We start from the raw sequence: 17,462 nt of genomic DNA, 5'->3' as shown, positions 1-17,462 counted from the left end.
AGAAGGCAAATATCATCTGAAAATTTTAAATTTTATTCTTTTCATATTTCTAATTTAAATTTCTTATAAGACATTTTTTTTGTAATTTTGTTTCTGATTAAATCTTAATTTTATTAAAAAAAGACTGTATGTAAGAGATAATTAAATAATTAATGAAAAATTCAGTTAAATAATATATTTAAAATTTTTATAACGAAAGTGATTGCATTACTTCCTTAATCTTTTTGTGTGTGTGTGTGTGTGTTTAAAATAGTGTCATACAATATAAGGGAAATGCAGAGAAAAATTGCCGTGGCTATGGATGGAAATGCCAAAGTTTTAGTTATATTAATGTTTAATCTTTAACTTGGGAAATGTATGGGAAATATTCACATTTTTCTGCGGAGCTTTTGGCTAACAAATGTTGATCCAATAAGTATGGATATGATTGAATAGCTATGTTGCTCCAATAAAATTGATATTTCTATATTTTTATAGTAATTACCTTAAATAAAAATTAGTGAAAAAGAGCCTAAATAATTTAATTAAAAGACAATATTTTTTAAATATTTTATAATGTAAAATATTAACAAACACATGTATGATTTATGCGTGTTTGTCCCCTCCCCCCAACTTTGGATTAAATTTTTCTATTAAATTTGAACATATCCGCATACTATTCGAAGTTAAGACAATATATCTACATTTGGAGTGAGGTTTATCGCTCCAATTTGTTTATGTGAGATTCTGACATCTCTGCATAAATTCAAAGTTTCAAACATGTGCATGTTTACCTTTGCATCAAATTTTTTGGACATAAACTAAACATCTCGATTTTGAGTGTCATTGAGCCCTATCTTAATCTTGGCCAATCCTTTGAGACTTCCCTATTGGCCACAAACTCACCTATGTTTAATATAACCTTATATATAATATTGGTAATTAGGACAGTTCAACCTCATTTGGATCAGTTTAAAATACCTAAATATATAAAAAAATTAATATAGTTAAGTCCAACCTTAACACCTCATGCTAACCCAAATACCTAATTGTTAAATATTATTTTATTTTTTATTCAATTTAAATTTTATTTTAAAAAATTTTAAATTTTAAATTTCTATCTTATTTTAATTTAATTTTTTAATAATAAAAAAGAATTTGGGGTATTCAGACTAATTTCATTTGGGATGAGGCTCGTTTGAATTTCTTTGACCTTATTCAAGCAATTCGAATAAACTCAAAGAAAAATGAAAAAAAAAAAGTTTAACTTCTAAACTTGATCATAAAATTTTGTAGACATATATATTCAATTAGTTTGTTGACTTAGCTTTGCCTAATTATCATTTCTACTTATATATAAAACTTTATGTATTAGATCCGGTGGCGGACCTACAGTTGAGGGTGGGCAATTCTCCCCTCCCCCAACTTGGGAAAAATTACAAGAAAGAGGTAGAAGCTTTAAAAATTTGCCCCCAATGTCCTTGTAATTTTGAACCCATTAGACTTGAACTAAAATATATTTGAGTTCAAACATATTTAGATCTTTTATATTTCATTTAAGCCTAATAAATTTTAATTTTAAATTCATTATATTTAAATTTAGATTACTTTTATAAGAATATGATTTTAATTTTTCTTTTTAAAATTTTTCAAAACTAAAGTCAAACTAAATAATAAATAACCCTAATAAAAATAAAATCTGAAATTTTAAAGTATACAAAAACTAAAAGAAGATCAAAAGACAAGAAAATAGAAAGATCCTTTGCTAGAGAACAAAGTCCGAGATGAGAGATAGGGTGAATTGTGCGAAAATATGAGAATAAGTGTGAGAAACTGATTAAAGTTAATAATGATATTACTTGTTGCTATGGTAACTATAGAAAAAGCTTTTTTTATTATGAAGTGTGGAAAAAATTAATTGTGTAATTAAATGGAAAAATTATGATTTAATAAAATTGATAATGAACTGATCATTCAACAGTTTCAAAACATGAAATTATATAAAGAATACTTGTAAGGTATGTAAATATTTATTTTATATATTAAATTTTTATTTTTTAATTATTGTTATATTTTATATAATTTATGTTTCCACTGACTCATGATCCTGCGGCCACCATTGATTAGATCGATGGATAGATATAGAGTGGTAGCTTAAAAGAGAAAGAATTATTATTTTGAAGAAAAGCATGGATTTTATTGCCAAGAAAGAATCAAAGCCACATGTCGTGATGATCCTTTTTCCTTTTCACGGCCATCTAAACAGCTTCTCCAAATTAGGTAAAGTGCTTCATCATAAAGGTTTCCACGTAACATACGTCAACACTAGAAATTATACAACGGTCTTCTTAAAATAATCATTATATAATTTATTAAAAAGTACATGAAATAACTAGCACATACAAATTATATAATGATTATTTATAAATAACTATTATATAAATCAATTACACAGAAATTAAAAATTATTATATAATTTTTTTAAATTATATAGCAATTAAAAACTGCTATATATTTAAAAAAATCGTGATACAGATGATATTTTTTGGTAGGATAATTCTATTAAACTTGATTGTTGGATTATTTAATTCTTGCCATTCATTACTACTTACGTGACAACGCACATGATTTCTGTCCTCCACTGTCGAATGATATTGTGACAGAATTTAATGCTTGAAAAGAACTTCAATTAAAACGACAACTATCATCTGAAAATTTTAAATTTTTTTTTTCATAATTCTTCATTATTTCTTTTAAGACAGTTTTTGGTAATTTTATTTCTGATTAATTCTTAATTTTAAAAAAGCTGCATGTAAGAGATAATTAAATAATTAATAATTTTTATAACTTAAGTTATTTTACCACTTCCATAATCTTTGTGAATTTTTTAAATGAGAATTTTTTTTAAAAATAGTGTAAAACAATATAGGGAAATGTAAAGAAAAATATTGCCGTAGCTATGGATGGGAAGGCAAAAATTTTAGTTTTATTAATATTTAGTCTTGATTGATGCAATTTTATCTTGGGAAATGTACGGGAAAATTTCACGATCAGGAGCAAAAAGATTAGGCTTTTGGCTAATTATCAAAAGTTGATCCAACGAATATATCTATGAAAACCGGATCAACTATTAAAATAATTTGGTTATGATTGTTATTCATAGTTCACTGCTGATTGGATTGTAGTTATAATGTTTGTAATTAAATTAATATTTTTTATTTTTATATTAATTACCTTAAATTAAAAATAATTAATTAAGGGCAAAACAAAATGTGAAAAAGAGCCTAAATAATTTAATTAAAAGACAATATTTTTTAAATATTTTATAATGTAAAAAATTTACAAACACGTATATGATTTATGCGTGTTCTCACCCCCCCTTTTTGACTAAATTTTGCTATTAGATTTGGACATCTCCGCATACCATTCAATGTTCAAACAATATGTCTACGTTTGCAGTGGCGTTTCCCACCTCAATTTGTTTACGTGAAATTTTGGCAGCTCTGCATAAAATTCAAAGTTTCAAACATTGTGTTTACCTTTGCATCAAATTTGTTGGACATAAACTAAACATCTCAATTTTGAGCCATTAAACCTATCCTAACCTTGGCCAATCCCAATCCTTTGACAGTTCACCAGTGGCCACACACTCACCTATTCAATATTACCTGTAATATGTAAAACCAGTAATTTGAGCAGATTGGCTTTTTTAATGCCAGACATTTGAATTGAGTTTAAAATACTCAATCATATATATATATATATATAAGTCAATGGTTAAGCCTAGCTCTAACACCTTAGGCTTTTAGGCTGGCATGAATACCCAACTTATTAAATATTATTTTATTTTATTTTTCGTCTATTAGCCAATTTCAATTTTATTTAAAAAATAATATTTTTCAATTTATATTCTTATTTTAATTTTATTTCATTGATAATGAAAAAAGAATTTGAGTATTCAAGTTAATTTCACTCGAATTCGAGTTTGGCCTGAATTTTTTTAGGCTTGCTCAGATGACTTGAATAAACTCAAAGTAAAGGATTTTTTTTTTTTTACACTCACAAGCATAACCCTAAGATTTTTGGACTTATTTGAGCTAGCTCGTCGGCATAATCCAAATTACTAGGTCTGCTTGGATATAAAGCCTTGTGCATTAGATAGATGGATAGATAGAGAGATAGCTAGAGAGAGAGAGAATTATATTGAAGAAAAGCATGAACTACATTGCAAGGGAAGGATCAAAGCCACATGCTGTGATGATCCCTTTTCCGATTCAGAGCCATCTAAACAGCTTCCTCAAATTAGCTAAAGTGCTTCACCATAGAGGTTTTCACATAACATATGTCAACACTGAATACAACCATAGACGCTTGCTCAACTCAAGGGGTCCTCAAGCCCTTGATGGACTCTCAGATTTTCGCTTTGAAACCATCCCTGATGGGCTTCCTCCTTCTCAAGCTGATGCTACCCAACACCTACCTTCTCTTTGTGAATCTACAGCACAAAATTGCCTCGTCCCTTTCACAAAGCTTCTTGAAAAGCTTCATGAATCTGCCTCTAGAGGTCTTGTGCCACCAGTTACTTGTTTGATTTCTGATATGGCTATGACTTTCACAGTGAAAGCTGCTCAACAAACAAAAGTTCCTGTTGCCATCTATAGTGTAATCAATGCTTCTTCTTATTTAGGCCTCTGGCATGGTTGTGATCTTCATGATAAGGGTGTCCTTCCCTTAGGTAAGTCATATACACATGCACGCTCAAGCACATGCACTTTGTTTTTGTTATATATATAATGGGCTTTTTATAACAAAATTGTTCTTCCTCATTCAATGGTGCAGATGAGAGATACTTGACAAGTGGGCGCTTAGATACTGAACTGGATGGGCTTTCAGGCATGAAGAACATTAGACTAAGGGATCTTCCAAGCTTTTTTAGCACACAAGATCCAGATAATGAGTTTATGATGAACATGACAAGACACAATCTTAAAAATGCTCAAGATGCTCAAGCCATGATTTTCAACACATTTAGTGAGCTTGAGAGTGATGCGCTGAACACTTTATCCTCCATCTTCCCTCCTATTTACACCATAGGCCCTGTCCATTTGCTTCTTTCTGAAATTCAACTTAGCCAACACTTGGAATCCATTGGTACCAATCTATGGAAAGAACAAACCATATGCATCAATTGGCTAGAATCCAGGAAACCTAAATCCGTAGTTTATGTAAATTTTGGAAGCATCACTATTATGTCTCCGGAACAACTGCATGAGTTTGCCTGGGGTTTAGCTAATAGCAAGAAACCCTTCTTATGGATCATAAGGCCTGACCTCGTGAATGGCGGCTCAGTAGTTCTATCTCCTGAGTTTCTAAATGAGACCAAGGAAAGAGGCTTCATAGCTAGTTGGTGTGAACAAGAGAAAGTCTTGAACCACCCTTCAATTGGAGGGTTCTTGACCCATTGTGGGTGGAACTCCATGTTGGAGAGCATGTGTGCAGGGGTTCCAATAGCTTGCTGGCCTTTCTATGGAGACCAGCAAACTAATTGTAGGTATGCTTGTGCAGAATGGGGGATCGGGCTCGAGATTGATAATAATGTGAAGAGGGATGTGGTGCAAAGGCTCGTGAATGAGTTGATGGATGGAGAGAAGGGAAAGGAGATGATAAACAAGGTCATGCAGTGGCAGAAAATTGCAATGGAAGCCATTGCACCTGGTGGTTCTTCCAATATCAACGTGGAGAAATTGATAAACGAATTCTTGATCAAAAAGCAAAACTGATGTGCTACTTCGATTTTTTTCCGCATATTACTGTTTTTCTGCATATCTCTTTAAAAACACTGCATGGTTGGAATCCTTTCTCATCTCTCTCTAAAAATGCAATCATAATTTTAATATGCTTTACAAAATATCATAAAAATTGTACAGTATTAGCTTTTACTTCAGTCATAATTTTAATATGTTTTAATTTGTAAGTTATGTTTAGTTAGTTATGTTGTAATATGTTAATTGGTTTTGTATTTCTCCTCTGCGTAAAACTTGAAAATATTTAAGGCATATATCTCGAGTTATACCTTTGCGTGCCATTTTCAATATGCAACCAAAATAAAATAAAATAAAAAGAAAAACCAATCCAAGAGGGCATATATCATCCCCGCTCGCAGAAGCAGCAATGAAATATAGATTAAGATGATGATGACCACCACGACGGTGACCCTTCTCGCATCTCTCTTGTTCTTCTCCTACATGATTAGGCGAGGTTAAAAAACAAGGGTTAAGATAATACAATTTGTCCATAAAACTACAATTTTTATATTAAGTTTCTTTTTTTTAAAAAAAAATACAATCACCTCATAAATTTAAAATATTTCTGACTTAATATTAATATTTTATCATTAATATATTAAATCATTTTAAACTAAACCTATGCCAATAAAAAAGATATTAGATAATATAAACAAAAAAAGGTTCATATAAAATTTCAAAATATAAACCAGAAGAAAAAAATGAAAATTTAATTTAACTTATTAAAAAGCACGACCGTCTAATGGATGCTCTTGTTCAAAAGCACAACCATATAACGGATGCTCATCAGCTTGGTGAGAACTGATTTTAATGTTCAAATTTAAAATTTTTAACGTATAGTTTTTCAAGTACAAATCATTTTTTAAGAGTAACATTTATAAAAATATTTTATTTAATTTTTATACCTATTAAAATAATAATTTCTTAAAAATATAGAAATAAACTTATATCAAATTTAGACGGCTTAGATTAAACTTGAGATTGGTGCTCATCACAATCAATTACCACCAAGAAGATATTTTAATATGAACAGATCTTCGACATTGAAATCCATACAGCCAGCCACATGTATTGGGCTAATTCTTCGAATCTTTCCAGTTCCTCGTCTGTTTCGAAACCCACACGGTGAGTGGATTGTGGGGTTTATGAAAACTTTGTTTGGTTTGCTTATGATGGGCCTATCCCAGATGTCACTTTTGACCATTGTCAGAATTTGCAGCGCCATTGGAAAAAGCTAGAAAGCAACTCTATCAATGAAGAGCGAGCAAAAATCAACTTTGTGAAAGGGACAAAACAATAAATAAAAAAAAAAAAAGATTTGTGGAAGAAAGGGGAAAACAAGATTATTGTGGAGTGAAGGATGAACAAATATCCATTCTTGGAAGGTCGAGATTCTGCGGATTTGAATCCATGCGTGTCCCAACTATAAGCATGGGATGAGTGGCGACACGTGGCAAAATCTCCTGCTCCCAATGGAATCAACAACTATAAAAGTTTTATGAAATTAAATACGTGATTCACTCAATCTTTTTCTCCCTGTTTTTTTTTCCCCTGCTGATGCACCAATATCAATGAAACAACAAGCGTTCACTTGCAACCTCATTTTTGCACATGTTGCCTCCTTTTTTCTTTGCTACTGCAACCCTGGAATTCATAGCAAATACCCAGAAAACAGAGAAAGAACGAATGGGAATGAACATAGAAGAAAAGTCCTTGTAGAATGGAGCTGGTGCATGACCCAAGAAAGAACTTCCATTTGCATGGCCATAGACACTAATACCAGTGACCGTTGGTAGAGTCAGGATCTTGAATCAAGAAGATAATGATGAAGTTAAGATTCTCCATAAAAGAAAGACATTTCTATCTCTTTTAAATCAGCTATTTCTCTTTTCTCTTTTCTCTTTTTCTTTTTCTTTATTCTCCATTCAATTTTTAATTATAAATTCATAAATACAGTGAACTAATAAAAAATATTCACCTAATTTATTCTTGAATTTTGAATCTTCATTATTTATCATTATCTTTTTTTAAAAAAAAAGTCCCTGAGTAGTATTCAAGGTGAGGAGTGAGTTTATTTAATCATATTATATTTTTTTATTTTTTAAATAATTAATAAATAATATTGATATGTAGGTATAGTGAAATTGTGGGCTAATATTCATGAGGTTAAGTTAAAAATTTGAGTAGGTATAAACTAAAAAAGTAAGATTGAAATAAATTTAAAATTTAAAATATAAAAAAAAGGGGGTAAGATATAATAAATAAAAGGTGTAAATTGTAAAATATAAAACTCTATATTCCCAAACATATCATTTTTTCCAAGTGATGCTCGGCCCCCTTCAATTAGATGTAGCTCCGCCACTGCCAGCACGGAAGGATCAAAGTAGCTTAATGTCACGGGCTGAGAATCTGGCGCAGCACACGGCGCCCGTGCGGCGTCCTGGAGGACCCCATAATCCTCAGGACAAGCCTTTCCACATACGGATCGGACTAGTTTCGCCCTGCCATGGGCTCATCAGGGAGGCGGCACTAGCCCCCGACCAGTTGTGCACTCTGTCCGAAGACTGAGGCAGAACACCACCAATGCTAATGTCGCCCCCTTTACCCATATTGTGCAAGGCTAACCAGCGGATCGTTCATTATCTTGGTCTTTACATGATCACGGAGATATCATCCGTGACATTCTCCCACACCCAATCTAGCACGCCCTCGTGCCAGGGGAGAACGACTCCGCCCAAGGATCGTACGTACAGTACTGCCACAAACACATCAGCTTACTGCTGAGTGGCCACCCGAGTCCTGCACTCTTCGGACCCACTCGCACCCGCGAGCCAACTGGAGTGGAGTCGACAACGGCCAACCTTCTCGCTCGAGTCCCTACTTTTGGACCCACCTGCTCGGAGGCCTTTCTAGAGCGGTGCCGAGGCCGACCAGTCCCAACGTGGGACCCCATGTGCACATGGCAGTAAAGTACGTCCTGCTCTGATACCACTCTGTCACGGGCTGAGAGTCTGGCGCAGCACACGGTGCCCGTGCGGCGTCCTGGAGGACCCCATAATCCTCAGGACAAGCCTTACCACATACGGATCGGACTGGTTTCGCCCTGCCATGGGCTCATCAGGGAGGCGGCATTAGCCCCCGACCAGTTATGTACTCAGTCCGAAGATTGAGGCAGAACACCCCCAATGCTAATGTCGCCCCCTTTACCCATATTGTGCGAGGCTAACCAGCGGATCGTTCATTATCTTGGTCTTTACACGGTCACGGAGATATCATCCGTGACATTAAGGTGTCCTTGAGCTTGTGAAAGCCATGGGTGTAGACTCCGAAGCCGAAAAGCAAGCTGATCAAGATGACGACGAGAATGACAGGTGTGCACAGCAAACACATCCCACTGAGAAACACAATGGAAGGTTGAACCAGAAACACGAAATTCCTTTTTGAGAAAATCGTGGAGCGAAAGACATGAAGAAGAAGATAAAGGAAAGTGCTGGTGGAGAGGAAGATTATATTGTCAATTCCTGAAAATATGGCAGGAAGGAGGGATCCCAATGAATACGTGATTGCACCAAATAAGGAAGGAGATCAGTATGCATCGGCAAGGCAAAAAATCAGAGAGAAAAAATTTGGTGAATCACATATTTAATTCCATAAGCCGTTGATTCTAGTGGGGGCGAGAGATTTTGCCACGTGTCGCCACTCATCCTGTGCTTGTAGTTGGGACACTCATGGGATTCCAGATTGTGCCAGATAGAGGTGGAAAGAAGACGAAGGAAATGGTTATGGAAAAGACAAAGTGAGAAGAAGACAAGGTAGGAGAAGAAGACGAAGGTGTTGGATCAGTCAGCTTCAACCAGAGATTCACATACGCGCCGCCGCCGCCGCCCTAATCACAGTTGCCTCACGGCCATCCTCGTTTCCCTCTATAGCATCTTTACCATTACCAGTTGCCAGGGGCATAACATTGGTCCAATGTTATTGCTGGAAATGGGCTTCCATTATCTCCAATGAAATTTATCAATTTTGATGGAATTGACTTTTACGTGGAAGCCCAATTCCTTTTAATTTTATCAAACCAAACATGTAAAATTTTCAATCCCATTTTTATATTTATTTTCACCCCTCAATTCTTTTATATCAAACGACAAACGCGACATGAGATAAGAGTAAGATAACATTAAAAATGGAGATAATAAGGATCAAATATTCAAAGTCCTTGTAGGTAATCACAGTTTCTAATTCAAAACCATCTTAAAACCTTTCTGAGGCCAGCACAAATAAAGAAAAAAAAAAACAAAAGAAAAGAAAGGGAAATCAATTTTTAAGAGAAAACAAGTTACAATAAAGTCACACAACCAAAATTTTTTAAAAAGGATATGGGAAAATTAAAATTTAGTCCATAACTTGGTTATGTGGCACATGGAGAAAATGTTACAGATGTCCAGGCCATGCATAGTTCTCATTCATAAGAAGAGTACGTTTATCTAGAGTTGAAATATAATACAAAATTAGTATAACCTTAATTCTATTTTAGTTATCCTTGTCAATCAAAATGTAATTAAGAAAAATATAGAATAGATGAAAAATACTTGGCAATGTTGTTATAGTGGCTTTTACTTTTGCTATGGAGTTACCTTAACTTCTAGCTAGTAATGTATGTGCATGTGTATATGCACATGCATGTCCTCTCCATTTTTAAATATAAGAGAAACTATTATATGTCTTTTTCTTTTTATTTATAAGTAAATTTATTAAATTTCATGAAGCATTTATCATATTTTTTTTTTCAAATTGTCCCTTATAAAATAAATGTTCATTTTCACTAGACAAATTTGAATAACAAATTACATGAATAATTAAATTCAAATTTTTTTATTTTAGACATAATTATTATATTTAACCGACTTTTTTAAACAGTATAAATTAATTATTTTCTCTTATATTTGAAATCAGATGGAGTATGTGTGTGCGTGCTCGTGTATGTCTGTATGTATGTATGTACTTACCTACTTCCTTTGTTCAATATAAATCATTTTTTAAAGTACTATGTTTAGTTAATCAAAAGAAAAGTATTAGATTAAAAAAGACAATTATCAATTAACTCATTCAAAATTTAATTAGATTAAAAGTGAATTGTAAAACTGAACGCGTCAGTTACAATAATTAGAGGGATGGTCGAAACTTCTTAGATTATTTTGATAGTTTATGGGTCAAGTATTTAACATACAAATTAAAATTGTTGCAATCATATGTTTCTTATCTGTGCTTAATTAAAGACCATATATAACCACAAAAATTAATTTGGACATGCAGTAGTGCAACACTTACAAAATTGCCCATCTATGTCGCCTATATACCTGGCCAATATAAGCGTACATGCATTTGTGTTTTTGTCTTGTTCATCTTCTTGCTTATGAATAGAGTTGTAAGTGATCAGAGCAAAGTGTCTTGCTTGTTGATTTGGATCTTGTTTGAGATCACTGATTACATGATAACATTTTTTACTGATATACAATAAGATTAATGTTTGGTAGACCCCAAAAAAAAAAAGCTAGCTATAAAGAAAATGTAATAAGTTTATTTCTCATTTTCTTTTAAAAAATAATACTTTTCTACATATATACCAAATATTGTACAAGTGCTTGTCTGGTTCTTAGCCAGGAATGAGATTTTACAAATTTTAAGATTAAACTACTCTTATATTTCCTTGATCAAAATCATATGATTTTTTATGATTGTAATCTAGGCCAATAGATCTCCAAGTAACACACTCTTTAATCTTGATATTTAAAAGCATTATCAGCATTGTTATTAAATAACTATATCTCTCATACATTCTCTTCTTAATTTGTACATTAGAGAAGCTTCAACACAGAAATCACACACTTAACATACGAGAGGGAATAATAAGACTAAGAAGATTAATTTGTACTTTAAGAATTATAAAATTGCAGATTCAATTAATATATGAAGTTCATGTCTGAAAATGACTAAATTAATTTGTGCTTAGCTTGTTGAATTTTATAGTTTATTCCCTGTATCCTTTTGCATTGTTTTTCCATGAATTCTTTGTTCCTTTTGGGAATGATTTCATAACTAATACTGAGGTTAACCCTTCCATTGTCACACCCCAACAATAAGGTATACTCAGCATGAGATATGCACCAAAACATATATCTCCCGAACTTTAATTCAAGAAATGTTTAATTATAACCATAAATGCATCCATCATATAGAATAAGATTGTTTAATAAAAGCTTTTTATATAAAAAGATCATATTTTTATGAAACCTCCCCTAAAACTATAACTTTTTGAAAATTTCTACAATAGCAATTCCCTAACAAAATAACAACATGGAGCTCATTTGGTACCAACGGACCAACAATACAAGTAGTCAATTTTCTAACTATAATTGATGTAGAACACCTAGGACGTGATATATAATATACAGTATATAAATTCAAGTTTTACATTAAGACAAAAATTGACCATCAAAATGACAATGCAACTTTAATTCAACAGTAAAACCCCTTCATTGATTTGTTGGAGGCACAAGGGCAATTGCATTATTTGAGGCCAAAGATAATTTTTTTAATGAATAATGTCTTGCTTACAATTGAAGGAAATAATTGAAAGTATATCAATGAGTTAATTATAAACTTATTAAAATAATCAATTGAAAATAATATAAGCGTATAACCTCATATATGAAGACAATTATGTAAATGTATAAATCATGATTGTAAAAATTCAAATAAAATTTATTCGAAATACAAATAAAACTTTGAGAATTATATAGCTCAATATAAATTCATATATGATAAAAATAACAATACAGTTCGCTTTACAATATCAAACTTAAGAAAAATTAGGCTTCAAAATTTACTTTTTAGTAGGACTTAATCAAAACTATTAACAAGTAAGGACACACAATTCGCAAAGGTAAATCACCAATAAACATGAACACACAGTCTACGAAAGTAAATCACTGACAAACATGGCTTAAAGCCATAAAATAATCAAGCATTAATAAAAGACACTAAATAAGCACAGGCACAAAGCCTATAAATAAGAAGCGTGAATACTAAGCTCATAAATAACAAGTGTGAATACAATGCGTACGAATACCAAATAGCTAGGATTTAACCATGGTGCATTAAGGACCAACGGAATTGCTGTTAACAATCAGTGTTCTGATTCAATCCCTAAATTAACCAAACATGCATGAGTTCATATAAAATCAAAATATATCTCTTTTCAACATGTTCTTGCATAAATAATTTACCAACATTTTTCCATGAACTAAGATGATTAATCCATCCTCAAATAAAACCAGTCGTTATTAATACGCTCAAAAGGGTTCTCAATCAAAGATTATTTATCTCTTTTCTAAAACTGTGTAGTAATGAAAATATTCCTAATTATAATAATTGATATATTTGAATTAAAATATAACATCATAACTATATATGTATGTACGCAACTAACATTTCAAAGAGATGAAATGCGCAAATGAATTTAATGTAGTGAAAAAAAGTATTCCGATGTATTGGTCAACAATAGAATTCAAATTGTAATACACACACACATATATATAAGAACTATTTTTAAGAAAGATGAATTTGTTAACAAGTTATTAAGATACTATTCACTTATCTAAGATATTTCCAAGTACATAATTATTCCTAATCAATTTCTTTTATAATATTGTTTGCTTCTAAATTTCCTAATGCCCAAGTAATATCATCATTATTTCTTTTATACATTTTATAAATTCAAAATCTTAAATCTAAGATAATTTAGAGAAATAGAAAAGAAAATCTCCAACTGTCATCATTTACAATAAAATTACATGTTGAGTTTAATCAATAAATCTCTAGAACACCTATATAAACAATACTAAAAATTTTTAAGTCTTCTGATATAAAGGAAATAGACAACTTTTACTATAACTCATCCCACTTGCCTTGAGCTCATCTTTTTCAACCTTTCATCAAATACTTTATATGTGTTTCAAAAGCTACCATAAGAACAAACAAACATGACCTTTGAATTATTAATCAAATGTCTTTTCCAAAATTCCTTAATTCTATGTTTGGATACAAATGAATTTGAATTTAAATTTGAGTCAAATCTATTATTTGAATAATTAAAAATGCATAGATTTGGTAAGTGTTTATAGGTAAGTGTTTCACTTAAGTTTTTCTATCAAAATCTCACTACTATAGGACTTGTTTATCATTTGAGTCTCTACTATCTATGCTATATGCAATGCAAGAATCAAAAGACTTTATTTTAGGTTGTAATGGGGCTTAGGTAAAGGTATGGTAAAGAAAAATGAAGACTAATCAACTTTAGAAGAATAAAAAGTATATTTGAAATGAAACATATAGAATGAAAGAAACAAAATAAATTGATTTGAGTTTATTTTTCTCTCTTTGTTTTATTTTCTTTTCCTTTGCTTCATGCACCTTTTTATTTTTTTTCTATTTTTTTCTTGTTGCTTTCTGCCTTTTTTGCTCTTTCTTTTCTTTTTGGCTTTCTCTCTGTTTTTTTTTTCAAAATAATCCAAATCTCTCTTCAAGTATATTCTTTCATTCCAACAAATATTATAATACACTTTTCATTACCTAAAGTGAGGTGAGAAAAATAAAGGAAAAATATTTTTATGGGTTATGTTTTTAATTGGCTAAAATTTTAAAGAAAAGGTCTAGGCTCAAAGGAGCTAATAGGGGATAAAATGTATGAGATGGTTATTTGGTTATATATGTTAAAAGAAAAGAATGCCTAAATCATCTTCATGCAAAGCATATGCAATTATAATCTCAACTAAGAATCAAGACAAGTTTTAGAGTGAGAGTAGTGATAGAAGAATACACATAAGAAAGAATACTATTAAGCCCAAATCCTCACAAGCTAAAGACTATCACATTAATCCATTGAAACCAAATTTATTACCCCTTAACTTGAATTTTAAATATAAGATCAATTACTTATCATGCTCAAATGCATCCAAACTAAAATTGTCTTAAATTTGCAATTTCGCACAAATTCTTTTTTTTTTAAGAAAACAAGAACACAAAAAAATTGAAAACAAGAAAAAAATTAAAAAAATAGTAAAAACCTCCCCCCACACTTAAAATCTATAGTGTCCTTAATATAGAACATAGTTCAAAAGATGTATAGGAAAATGTAAATTAAAAGTGAAGAGAAGAAGGATAACTTGATCGATTAAGTGTTATCTTGGAGGGAAAACTCCTCCACAATGTGTGTCTTGAATCTATCATAAAAATGCTTTAACTGGTGCCTATTAACTTTAAATTTTGCTACAGTAGATTTTGCCATAATCTCCACTCTACCATAAGAAAATACTTTAGTAACTATAAAAGGACCTTCCCATCTAGAACAAAGTTTTTCTAGTATAAGTTTCAATCTAGCATTATAGAGCAATACTTTTTGTCCCACTTTGAACTCTTTTCTAACTATTAGCTCATCATGTATCAACCTGGCCTTTTCCTTGTAGATTCTTGAATTTTCATATGCTTCCAAGCGAAATTCTTCAAGCTCTTACAATTGATATTTTCTTTGAACTCTTGTTTTAGTCAAATCCATGTTGCATTGCTTCATTGCCTAATAAGTTTTATGCTCAATCTCCATAAGTAAGTCACAAGCTTTTCCAAAAACAAGTCGATAAGGAGACATTCCTATCGGAGTCTTGTAAGCAGTTTTATATGCCCATAATGCATCATCAAGTCTCTTACTCTAGTCTTTTCTATTGAGTTGCATTGTCTTCTCAAGAATCTGCTTTATCTCTCGGTTTGAAACTTCAGCTTACCCATTAGTTTAGGGGTGATAAGGGATAGCCATCTTATGCACAACCCTATACTTACCCAATAAACTCTGCATGCTCTGATTATGAAAATGGGTCCCTTGGTTACTAATAGAATACCAAACCTGTAAAAGATATGTGACCTAACAAAATCTACAACAACAGTAGAGTCATCAGTTCTTATGACTTTAGCTTTCACCCACTTAGAAACATAATCAATAGCTAGTAAAATGTAACCAAATCCAAATGAAACAGAAAAAGATCCCATGAAATCAATATTCCACACATCAAATATTTCACATAAAAGTAAAAGTTGTTAAGGTATCATTTTTACAGAATATTTCCTGTATGTTGACATCTAACACAATGCTTACAAAATGTATATGTATCACAAAACAAAGTAGGCCAATACAATCTAGAATCAAGAACTTTTCTAGCAATGCGTTGTGGACTAAATGGTCCTTACAAGCAAGTGTGTGACAAAAATGCAATATGGATTCAAATTTAGTGTCAGGAATACATCTCCTAATAATCTGGTCACTACATATGTACCACAGGTATGGATCATCCCAAATGTAATATCTAGCTTCCTTCTTAAACTTATCTAATTGATATTTCTTTAAATGCATAGGCAATGTAAAGACAGCTAAGTAATTAACTAAGTCAGCATACCAAGGAGTAACATCATGCATATCATACAAGCACTCATCAAGAAAATTATCATTAATAGGAATAGAAGGAACTCAGGAGATTCAATATGACTCAAATAGTCTGCAACAAAATTTTCAGCTCTAGTTTTATCCTTTATCTCCAAGGTAAACTCCTGTAGCAAGAGCATCCATCTAACTAATTGTGGCTTTGCATTTGGCTTCCTTAAGAGATACTTTAATGCTGCATGATCAGAAAACATAATAACTTTTGCATTCAAAAATATGATCTAAACTTATTTAATGCAAAAACAATAGCTAAAAGCTCCTTTTCAATGTAATATAGTTGGCTTGGGTTGCATCTAAAGTTCTGAAAGCATAAGCTATGACATGTAATTTCTTATCAACTCTCTGTGAAAGCACTGCACCAAGAGCATAATTAGAAGCATCACATAAGAATTTAAAAGGTAAATCCTAATTTGGCAGTTGAATGATTGGTGGAGTGGTTAATCTCTTCTTTAACTCATTAAATGCTTATTCACAAGCTTTATTAAATTTGAATTTCACATCTTTCTACAGCAATCTTGAAAATGGTAAGGCTATCTTGCTAAAATCATATATAAAGCTCCTATAGAATCCTGCATGTCTAAGGAAAGAACAGAATTCTCTAACACTAGTAGGATAAAGTAAAAAAGTAATCACATCTACCTTAGCCTTATTAACATCTATCCCCCTCTCAGAAACATGACTCAATACAATACCTTGTCTAACCATGAAATGACACTTTTCAAAGTTTAATACAAGATTTTTCTTAATACATTGCTCTAGTACTTTATCTAAATTTATTAGATACTCATCAAATGAATCTCCATATACAGTGAAATTATCCATAAAAACCTCTATGCAATAGTATAGTAAATTTGCAAAAATACTCATCATGCATCTCTGGAATGTGGCTGGGGCATTGCATAATCCAAATAGCATCCTCCTATAAGCAAATGTGCCAAACATACATGTGAATGTTGTCTTCTCTTGGTCCTCTGGAGCTATGCAAATCTAGAAATAACCTGAAAAACCATCTAGAAAATAATAGTGAGATTTGCCTGCTAATTTCTCTAATATTCGATTAATAAAAGGTAAAGGGAAGTGATCCTGCCTGGTTGCATCATTTAGCTTCCTATAATCGATGCATATCCTCTAAC

At 31.7% G+C, this 17,462-nt stretch overlaps 1 protein-coding gene across 1 annotated transcript; it reads left to right on the top strand.

The window, feature by feature from the left end:
- The first annotated feature begins 4,144 nt into the window (after positions 1-4,144).
- On the top strand, positions 4,145-5,834 carry LOC129305175 (7-deoxyloganetin glucosyltransferase-like). Its single transcript, XM_054945140.1, has 2 exons — positions 4,145-4,714; positions 4,819-5,834. Exons 1-2 carry the CDS (start codon positions 4,195-4,197, stop codon positions 5,757-5,759), a joined length of 1,461 nt encoding a protein of 486 aa, XP_054801115.1. The 5' UTR covers positions 4,145-4,194; the 3' UTR covers positions 5,760-5,834.
- The last annotated feature ends 11,628 nt before the right edge of the window (positions 5,835-17,462 follow it).

This window comes from Prosopis cineraria, unplaced genomic scaffold, assembly GCF_029017545.1.
Source record: "Prosopis cineraria cultivar Desert tree isolate PC_DT_omini unplaced genomic scaffold, ASM2901754v1 PC3, whole genome shotgun sequence".
Lineage (NCBI taxonomy): Eukaryota > Viridiplantae > Streptophyta > Magnoliopsida > Fabales > Fabaceae > Prosopis > Prosopis cineraria.
The sequence above is the reverse complement of the archived record's forward strand: the minus strand, read 5'-3'. Positions and strand labels throughout refer to the sequence as shown.

Coding starts and splice junctions, on each gene's coding strand:
- LOC129305175 (XM_054945140.1), top strand. CDS start 4,195: ATGAACTACATTGCAAGGGAAGGATCAAAGCCACATGCTGTGATGATC. Junction 4,715..4,818: donor TAAGGGTGTCCTTCCCTTAG/GTAAGTCATATA, acceptor TCAATGGTGCAG/ATGAGAGATACTTGACAAGT.